Here is a 10,659-nt window from a genome sequence, read left to right as displayed (position 1 = left end):
CGCTGACTGTTTTAAGATAAGTTCAGTCCAAAGTTTGTTTTGGAAGGAATCAGCGATAAGACGCCTGAGAAGAACAGAACTGGACTGATACAGGAGGACCTGAATCAGGTCAAGACCGTGAGAGGACCTGCAGCCGCTCAGAAACGGAAAGGACTTCAGACTGGAAGCAGAATCCTTCTGCTGATATAACCCTGAAGACTCATATAAAACAGAACAACAGAGTTATCGAGTCATGTTTCAGGTTCTTTATTTCCTTTGTCTTTACTTTGGTTCTTATTGACTGACCCATTCCAGAACCTTTGCACTCAACAGGTTTATGAGATAAACAGAACACTGATGAGAAGATATGGAAATCATTTTAAAATAATGAAAACCAGCGTTTTGTCCTCAGTCTTTTAAAAAGTTAGTCTCCACTTTGTAGTTAGTCTGTCAGCCGCCTTCATCTTTGTCATATTCAGCAATAAATGAATTCTGTTTCTTAATCTTGTTGTTCATTTTAGCGTTTTCTTGTTTTTAGTTTATTTAAAACAGCGTCTCCTGCTTTTCCTGGTCAAAACTGATTCTTTACATGAGTTGAATCCAGCAGGAATATGTTCTTTAAATGTTCTGTTCTGGAACTGGAGCATGTGAAGTGGATTAAAAACATCAGACTGAAGCTTGTGTTTTTAACTTTGAGCTGATCCAGGAGGGGCGGGCCAGGCCGGGGCTTGTGGCCGAGGGGAGGAGCTCCATTCCGGCCTATATATCCACAGCAGCCCGCCGTCCCGCAGAAGAAGAAGAAGAAGAAACAAACATGAGTCACGTGGACGTGAAGAACCTGAAGCCAACAACATTTGAAGATCAGTATTATGACGAATATGAATATTACAACCTGAGCGACAAATACACAGGTAAGTGACGTCAGCACAGTCAGGTGAGCGTCACCTGAGCGCGCCTGAGACTGAGTGTGTGTGTGTGTGTGTGTGTGGCAGATGGCCCAGCCCGGAAAGGCCGCACCAAGAAGGAGGCCAGTGAGAACACCAACAGACACATTCCCGCCGGGCACGAGAGGAAGCTCGTGGACAAACTGCAGAAAAGCGAGAAGAAGAAAGAGTGAAAACTGAGGTGAGGTCATCATCTGACGTCATCACGCCGTCACGGGAAGAGAAGTTAACTGTTTGTTCACTTTTGATGTTTTAGTCTGTTGTTGGATTATTTGTCCTCCAAATGGAGCTCTTTAATGTGCTCACGCAGGAAGAACGTGTGTTTGTGGACTCAGGGCTTCTCGGACGGCTCATCACGGACACCGACCCTGACAGAAGGAGAGTCTCTGAGCTCGGATGGTTCCGGACCACCTGAGGAGGAGCCAACAGATCCAGATGTTCCAGCTGTTCGTCAGCCGGTGTGGTTCCCAATGGGAATTCCTGTTTCCCCTCGACTCCGCCCACAGGACCGGCCCAGAACAGCTGGTTCTACGGAAAGCGAAGTGGTACAAAATGATTGATGACGTGGTCTGATCATCTGTTATTTCTTTCGGTACTGCCAGTCATTGTTTTTAATGGTAAACAGGTAATTACACATTTGTGATTTCTGTTGGTTTGTTGATCATTTTTAATGAAAAAATAAATACCGTGTTTTGTTGCTGAATCGTTATTGTGTCTATGCAACAGTTTCACTTGTTGATCATCACAATGACAGTTATGGAGGCCTATGGCCTCTAATATAGGCAACAGATAACAGATAATGTAGGCTTCCTGGAAAACACATTTTTAGTGTTCAGTGAATGGATGATTGATTTAAACCATGCACTAACGGCACCAGCCCAGCTTCCATCATCATTATGGTAAAAGGGACAAACGTGAATTATTAAAAACAACCGGTGGACATGTCAATCTCTGTCGCTCCGCCCTTTTCCAGATGAATGGTGAGCAATAATAACGTCATTCGTCAAAAATATGTCATCACTTCGGCGGTCCAGCATGCTAACCAGTTAGCCGTTAGCCCATTTTGAATCGACTAACTAGTGTAAGTGATCCGGCAGTGAGGTTTACCTAACGAGGCTACTCTCCCACAGCTATGCTAGCTGGGATCTGTTTACACAAAGATTGACAGTGATTGGTCCAACAAATGCATTTTCAATTTACTGTTTTAATGTAATAAATAACGTATCAGTTACCGACACATTGGTTTGTCCCATTTAGCTTTCCGTACACCCAGCTGTGTTTCTTTTTGCGTTTCTTCCGTAACTACGCACGGTAACTTAGCAACCACGTACGACTCAGCAGTAAATCAGCGTAAAGGGGAACCGGAACCGGGGAAACCGAATCGGACCATCACGGTGCTGCTTGGTTTGTTTTAAGTATTTTCACATTTAAAGAGCTTCTTCTTTAGCCTCCGGTTCTTCTCACCGGACGGTCTGAAGGTGGACCTTCACCTGGTCTTCATTCTGCAGGCCGAGAGGTCTGGATCCACCAGCAGGTGGCAGCAACACACACTCTGAGTCTGGACTCACTGCAGAGTGTGTGTGTGTGTGTGTGTGTGTGTGTGTGTGTGTGCCACCCCACCTTGTCATGGAGGATCGTTTTTTCCTCTCTGAAGAAACTTTTAAGTTTGTCGGAGCTGCAGTTTTTGTTACACAACAGTCTGCAGTTACATAACAACCAGAGTCAGACTCACAACTTCAGGATCAATGAGCAGGTTATTAAAGGGACAGTCCGTCTAAATGCCGATGCTCTCTCTCCTGTCAGTCTACTGCCACTTTGGTGTTTCATGTGTTTAAATGCAGCCTGTTTGTGTTGAAATAAGAGTCTCTGTCTGGGATCAGTCTGACCTGAAACCAGAACCAGATCAAAGTCCTGCAGGAGAAACATCCAGCTGGACCTCAGAGGCTGAATATTAAAGAGCACACATGGGTTCTTTCCAAAAGTGAAAAAACACAAACGGAGCTGGATTTAAAGAAGCACTGTGATCCTGATCCAGTCCAGACCTAATCCTGACTGACTGTCCTGGGTCAGAGCGGAGCCAAACCGCCTGTAGACCAGCAGGATCTGGATCAGGATTACAGAAGGATACGATCCAACATGACGTTACATAACCAGTCCCATCATATGATAATACATCACCCCCCCCCCGCAGAGGAGGTACCAGTGCTTTTAGAAACTCCCCCTGGTTGCCTAGCAACTAGTCCTCAGGATCGCCAAAAGAGACCTCAGATTTTTCTGTTGTATGATGTTATATGTAATATGATACTGTGTGTGTGTGTGGTGTCTCATAGTGCACGATGGGGGAGGAGGTGAAGTTTAAGTTTGTGTTGTTGTTGTTGACATTTCCTGTATTAATTTTCATAAATCAAATTAAAATCAGGTTGTCTGAGCAGATTTCTGATTTCTCAGATGGAAACCTCCCAGTTTTTAAGGTTTAAGATGAAATAAATATCATTTTATAAATATAATGATAGAAATATATAAAGAAGCAGCTTGGATGAAACACACAAACTAAATTTATTTTATTTTATTTTTTTTACTTTCCTTAAAGTTCACAAAGTCTAGAATTTGATTTGTTAAATTCCTAATCTTGACATATAATATTCCAGTTGTTAAATACAGGATTAAAAAGAAAAATGTTCACTGAGCTAATGAGTCAGGAAGAAGGAGGGAGAGTTTCCCATAGACTTCATTACAGTCTGAATTCTTTTTCTGCCCCTTGGTGGTCTTCAGGGCTCTTCAGAGTTCAGGTCCAGGTCCAAGTTGAGACCAGTCTGTCTTCTTGGTTCTGATTTCTTCGTCTCCTGATATATTCGAATTTCAGTGTGCGTTTTGTTGTGATGCTTCCTCTTCGGCTGTGTTGTTGTGTGTTTGATTGGAGTCACAGGTTCAAACTGAAGTATTTACTCATTTAATAAAGTTCCTCAGTTCATTCACACCTTCAGGAATTCCTTCACACGTCGACGGCACCTTAAACCCAAACAGCCCAAACATTCTGCTGAGACTTTTTTATTTATAAAACTGTTTCATATCATCTTTATGTGAAAGGAAGGGTCTCTGTCTGCCACACACACTTTAATAAAAGCTATGTGATGTGTTTGTGGCAGCAGGCAGTTCTAATACAGCAGCTCCATCAGTCATCTTCACATAAACGTTGTTGTGATGATTGACGGTGTGTTGTTTTCGTGTTGTGTTATATCTTGTTGTGCTCCTGCTGTTGTGTGACAGAAGCTTTTGATTGTTGCTGTTTAAACAGATTTGATTATTTTATTGTTTTGTTGTTTCATATGTCAAATTCTTTCTCTCCACCTAAAAAAGAAAAAACCAACAACAACTGCAGTTTATTTAAAGGGCCGCCTGAATGAGGATTCATTCTGTCTTCTGGCCACCAGGGGGAGACTCCACCGTTCCCACAGTCAGACTCTACTGAAGTCTATGGGAAAATGTCCCTCAGCAGAGGCTCAGCAGCTCTCAGTAATTTAAGAAAGAAGACAAACAGAAATAAATGTAACTCAATTCAATGACACAAGTACAAAACCTGAAAATATACAACAGTGCTGCAGCTGAAACATGGATACTATCATGTCACCTGAGTGGCGCCGACGCTGAAGACGTGCTGGAGACTGAAAACAGGATAAAAGAGAGAGACACAGAAGAACATTCTCTCTCTCTCCATCACACACTCGTCTGGTGTCTCATTTACATCCAGCTGAAACACATAAAACTGTTCCTGAACGCATCACTGAGATTTACAACTGATGAAAATCTAATACCAGCATTGGTAAAGCTGCACGGCAGCCTTTAACTGGGATTTGTTGCTCCGTCCAGTCAGACGATTAGAACCATCACTCTGCATCCAGAATCAACGAGAGAGAGACGCAACAAACACACAAGAAAGAGCGAAAAGACCAACATGAGTTGATTCTTCAGCTGATTTAATAACAGCTTTAATTTTATGAAGGTCTGAACAAAGACTCAATAAAAACGTGTTAACCCAAAGACTGAACTGAATCAGATCAATTTAATGAGTCTCAACTCACCCTCATCCAGGTCATGGGGCTGCCAGAGCCAATCGCAGCTCACCAGTCCATCACAGGGCCAACAGAGACAAACAACCACTCGCATTCAAGTTAACATTGGTGGGAGGAAACTGGAGGAAACCCATGCCGACACAGGGAGACCCAGGCCAGGAACCAAACCCACAACCTTCTTATTGTGGGGCGACAGCACTAACCGCTACGCCACCATGCTGCCCACCAACTGAACTAATGAAGCGAATTAGTGTCTCCACGTTCAGTTCATTATTGTTTCACTCTGAAGAGCTCTGAATGGTGTCTCTGCTTGTCTGCAATATTAAAGGCAGGAGGTGAAGACAGATGTGACCAGAATTTATAAAATCAACACAATTCACAGATAAAAGTGAAAATATTTCATCCTGACTCACAAAAATAACGATGTACCGATGACAAAGATGATCAGCAGGAACATGCAGACAGTTTTTTATTTTTATACACAAATGTTCAAAGACAACCTCTCTGATTGCTGTGATTTATTGTGTATTGACAGGAAGCTGCTTCCTTCAAGTTAATTATGTGTCAAAATAAAAGCAGAGCAGTTACATCAATTCTCGGAGGTAAATTCAGCAGAAACAGAACAAGACGAAGAGCCTGAGAGGAAATAATGAAGCTCAGAGAGAGAGAAGCTACGTGACCCGGAGACACTGGAGCACAGACACAACTCACACACAACATGAATGACAAGCACACACTGTCATCCAAACACAGCTTCATTAGATATTTATCAATTCCTAAATCAGCAGAGAGTCTGCCCAGCAACATGAAGAACAACCTGAGGAGGAACTCCAGCTTCTGTCTGAGGATCATGTATTGAGGAGAAGAGGAACAAGACCAGAGACCACAAAGATCCAGGTCTGAAGACGAAGGAAATCTGGGCAACAGATGACGATCTGGTAGATTTTCAGTAAGCCGGAACCAACATGGAGGTTAAAGCCAAAATAAGATCAATATCCGCTCAGATAAATCTATCTGTCTCCACATAAAGACTCACAACCACACAGAAAGGACCACCACACCACAGAAGGGATTTTTTTTAAGTGTTTAAGGTCCAAACTTTAATAACTGAACTCTTGATTTGGACTTTTGGGTGAGTTCCTGTTTTATTCTGGAGCAGCCGCCCTCGTGTGTCTTGTGGTGACTTGACTTCCTGTCTGCGCCCTGATGTGTTACACCTGTGCTGTTTGATCTGTTCGCTCCCATGATGCTTTGTTTGGCCTATTTGGACTCTTCACTTAGTGAGTTTACAAAAAGGAAATAAGTTACAAACCAGCCCTGACCCTTGACACCTGTATTTGTTCCTGCTCTGACGTCACATCCTGTTCGTTGCTGTGAGTGTAACACTGATCGGATTGTGTTTCTGTCTCAGCGGTGAATTGTAAAAAGATTCAGAACCAAAAGAATCTTCCGGAAGAGCCAACAATTGGTTTGAAACTCAGAAACACAAAATCCTCTCAGACAGTTTCCATCTGTGCACCAACATGGCTTTATGAGATTTATGAAACAATAACAGGAAACTTTTAAGCTTCCGGCTACGAGGCAACATGAGACATGTTTGTTCATGCCTCCAAAACTATTTTTCTCTGATCAAAAACAAACAGACGGACGACGTCTTAAAGGAAAATCTGTTTAAACTGATGGATGAAAAACTTCACATCTGAATCAGTTTTTATCTTCTGACTGAGTTTAATATCCGTCCATCTGTCTGTCCATCATCGTCCGCCAGTGTTCCCGTCATGTTTGAAGTGACTTCATAAAAAGCCGGCGTGTTTCTGTTCGGGGGGCAGCAGCTGAGTCTGTGATAAATAAAGAATGAGACCCTGACAGGAACCTCACTGTGATCTCCTCTTTCATCAGACGCACAGATAAAACACACATCAGACTCACCGCGCCTCCGACAGCCACACAATAAATCCAACAACAAAAACAATAATAATATCTTATTTTTTCAATAGAAACAGATTAAAAAACATAAACTCCTCAAAAAGCAGTCAGTCAGCTGTTCAACAGGAGCAGCTGAGCTGATCGGGGTGGTTTCTGTCTGATTTCTGGACTGCTGGTCTCGGATGGTTCATTTATTGTCCGACATTCCCACAAATACTGCGTTGAATAATTAGCATGAATGTTCTTATTCAGTTATGTTGAGGGGTTTGTGAATGATATTAACGGCCAGCCTGTTAGTGCGCAGATTGTTTCCTGTTAATAACAGAATCAGGTCAGTTTGAGGACGCCGTCAGCTGACTGGGGGAAGGACAGGCTTCTCCGCCATCTTTTCTCTGACAGCTGTGATCCAAAATTCTTCTCAAAAATAGCTGTCTGCTGAGTTTTTATGTTTTTTTTTTTTAGGTAAAATTGTGATATTTATTAAAAATATTGATTTTCCAAACATGACATTCTGAACTTAGCAAAACAAGATGGAGGAAAAAATGAACAGTGAGTCCAGTAATGAACGATCTGACGTCACAAACTGAACGACAAATAACGATGAGACTTCTTCTTCTGTGTTCGAGTCGGATCCTCCAGAACAACTCCTCCTTCACCAACCGCCATTAAACCGAAGAAGAAGCACAACATTTCCCGCCACTTCTTCTTTTTGCACTCCCAGGATGCATTTCAACTTTTCGCGGAAAGATCGTGGCAAAAGCCATTGATGGTCACCGTGGTAACCAGGGGACCGAGCGGAACGCGTCATACTCCGAAAGCCACGCCCACCGGAAGGGAACACGAACCAGTAGTTAGCGTAAAACGTAATTTAAGCATGTCAGGAGATGATTTTAACACGCTAACTGTCCCGGAGAACAAACTCCCACTGAACGATATCTACCTGATGGCGTCCCCCGGTAAGAACATCATTTAACCTGAGAGATAAAAAGTTAGGCCACATCATCATTTTAAAATAGATTTTTAGAACCCAAACGTTTCAAATCTGCCACTTTATGGGGTTAAAACGTTGTTGGGAGGATGTACGTGAGCCTCGGTTAGCTTCAGCAACCTCAGAGTCAGAATAATTAATGCCCACAGCTTTATTATCTTTATCAAATTACACTCCTTCTGTTACAAGATATTTTAATAAAAGCTTGGCATGGACTCACTGCTTGTTATTTATGTTCCTTTTTGTTAGGAATATTTTTAATGCCGATAACACTCTTCTAAAAACTCAGATCAGGGTTCTTTACCCTGTTAGTAGATCAGCCCACCACACGGCAGCTGTGGGACATTAGTTTGTGTATGCAGGCAGTGACAACAGACACTAACCCTAACACAACCCTAACACAACCCTAACCCTGACAACGGACACTAATCCTAACACAACCCTAACCCTGACAACGGACACTAACCCTAACACAACCCTAACCCTGACAATGGACACTAACCCTAACACAACCCTAACACAACCCTAACCCTGACAACAGACACTAACCCTAACACAATCCTAACACAACCCTAACCCTGACAACAGACACTAACCCTAACACAACCCTAACACAACCCTAACACAACCCTAACCCTGACAAGACACTAACCCTAACACAACCCTAACCCTGACAACAGACACTAACCCTAACACAATCCTAACACAACCCTAACCCTGACAACAGACACTAACCCTAACACAACCCTAACACAACCCTAACACAACCCTAACCCTGACAAGACACTAACCCTAACACAACCCTAACCCTGACAACAGACACTAACCTTAACACAACCCTAACCCTGACAACAGACACTAACCCTAACACAACCCTAACCCTGACAACAGACACTAACCCTAACACAACCCTAACACAACCCTAACCCTGACAACAGACACTAACCCTAACACAACCCTAACCCTGACAAGAGTAACTTTAACACAATACAGTCATTGGAGAGCTGGGCGGGGCTTAAATGCACTCTGTACGAAGCCTCAGCTGATTGGTGGAGTTGGTGGTAATGCTAATGTTAGCAGTTAGCTCAGAGCAGCTTCCTGTAGAAATGACTCAGTTTTCAACGCCTTCTGTCGCCGATGGAGACACTGATGGTTGTTATTCTCTTAAAAAGACACCCGAGGGACAAAATATATTTTTTCATCCTTCCTGTTTTCTGTCTCCGTCTTCACTCAGGAGAAAAATAAAGTTCCTTTTTTTGCCATTGGGGAAATTTTATTGTTGGTGCGCGGGGACAGCATGCCCCTTTGTTCATTATGAAAAGGAGTGTACATCCGGCCCAGGCAGTGTTTCCCATCATGCATTGTGCTGGTGACAAGAGACCAAAACATGATGTGAAGGAAATGATCCAGATTTCAGTTTCCTGATGAGTTCATTGTTTGCTCCTCCCTGAACGCAGAGGAGGGAAAAACTTCACCGCATCATGACACCATGTCTCCCCCATCCCACCCAACATGTGGCAGTTACCACGGTAACCATGGCTTTGGAGGCAGGTACGTTGTCTCAGATTGATTTGTAAAAGTTTGACCAAGTCTGAAGGGAAATAAAGGAGCGCTCTTCCATCAAGTTTCCAAAAATGTATTTTTCAGTTTCTTAAATTTGTGGGGGGGTTTTCTCAGACAGATGATGAATGTGTGATGGTGTTCTGATGTCTCAGATGATGATCGTGAGTCCAGATGAAGTTAAGTTTGTGTTAATCATGTAAAGGACACAGTAACACTACGTTGTGTTGGCTTAATCAACCATCATTTTTATCAGTGAATGTGTGTTGTGTTTAAGGGCTGAGTTGACTCTCGGACATGACTGATGCTGTGGGGGGGCAGGTCATTGTTGTGTTGAACCAGAGAAAAAAAGTTTCCCTCTCAGGTCAGAGGTCATCCAAGAAACTGGACAGGAACTCCAGGACCAGGACCGGAGCATCATCATGCTCCTATATCAGAGTGTCATCTCTTCCCCAGGTCCAAACTGGAACTGGCCCAAAGTGGATTGGTTCTGATCAGAAATTTGTGTGTCCTTCAGAAGAACGCCTTCAGCAGATCCAGGAGCAGCTTTTCGTCCTGCATTGATCTGGTCTGAGTCTGTCAGCTGGTGGAAAAAGCAAAGGCATAAAAAAAGGACACGGCTCCATCTGGACTCCACAAGACCAGATCCAGCAGAACAGAAGCAGCCTATTTTTAATGGGATGGACCTGCTGGGTAACCCTGACAACAGACACTAACCCTAACACAACCCTAACACAACCCTAACACAACCCTAACCCTGACAAGACACTAACCCTAACACAACCCTAACCCTGACAACAGACACTAACCCTAACACAATCCTAACACAACCCTAACCCTGACAACAGACACTAACCCTAACACAACCCTAACACAACCCTAACACAACCCTAACCCTGACAAGACACTAACCCTAACACAACCCTAACCCTGACAACAGACACTAACCTTAACACAACCCTAACCCTGACAACAGACACTAACCCTAACACAACCCTAACCCTGACAACAGACACTAACCCTAACACAACCCTAACACAACCCTAACCCTGACAACAGACACTAACCCTAACACAACCCTAACCCTGACAACAGACACTAACCCTAACACAACCCTAACACAACCCTAACCCTGACAACAGACACTAACCCTAACACAACCCTAACCCTGACAAGAGTAACTTTAACACAA

General features: G+C 43.3%; 1 protein-coding gene across 2 annotated transcripts; it reads left to right on the top strand.

The window, feature by feature from the left end:
* The first annotated feature begins 754 nt into the window (after positions 1-754).
* Positions 755-1,626, top strand: nupr1b (nuclear protein 1b). 2 transcript variants are annotated; one of them, XM_029509565.1, is made up of 3 exons: positions 755-890; positions 972-1,104; positions 1,259-1,626. In XM_029509565.1, exons 1-2 carry the CDS (start codon positions 794-796, stop codon positions 1,094-1,096), a joined length of 222 nt encoding a protein of 73 aa, XP_029365425.1. In that variant the 5' UTR covers positions 755-793; the 3' UTR covers positions 1,097-1,104; positions 1,259-1,626. The 2 variants fall into 2 exon arrangements, with proteins under 2 accessions (XP_029365425.1, XP_029365426.1); XM_029509566.1 differs by having other exon boundaries at positions 1,234-1,626.
* Positions 1,627-10,659: the final 9,033 nt, after the last annotated feature.

Source organism: Echeneis naucrates, chromosome 8, assembly GCF_900963305.1.
Source record: "Echeneis naucrates chromosome 8, fEcheNa1.1, whole genome shotgun sequence".
Taxonomy (NCBI): domain Eukaryota; kingdom Metazoa; phylum Chordata; class Actinopteri; order Carangiformes; family Echeneidae; genus Echeneis; species Echeneis naucrates.
The sequence above is the reverse complement of the archived record's forward strand: the minus strand, read 5'-3'. Positions and strand labels throughout refer to the sequence as shown.

Bases quoted from the DNA above. Each gene is read 5' to 3' on its own strand.
- nupr1b (XM_029509565.1), top strand. From the start codon at position 794: ATGAGTCACGTGGACGTGAAGAACCTGAAGCCAACAACATTTGAAGAT. The intron at 891-971 runs GTAAGTGACGTC...TGTGTGTGGCAG, and splicing joins CCTGAGCGACAAATACACAG to ATGGCCCAGCCCGGAAAGGC.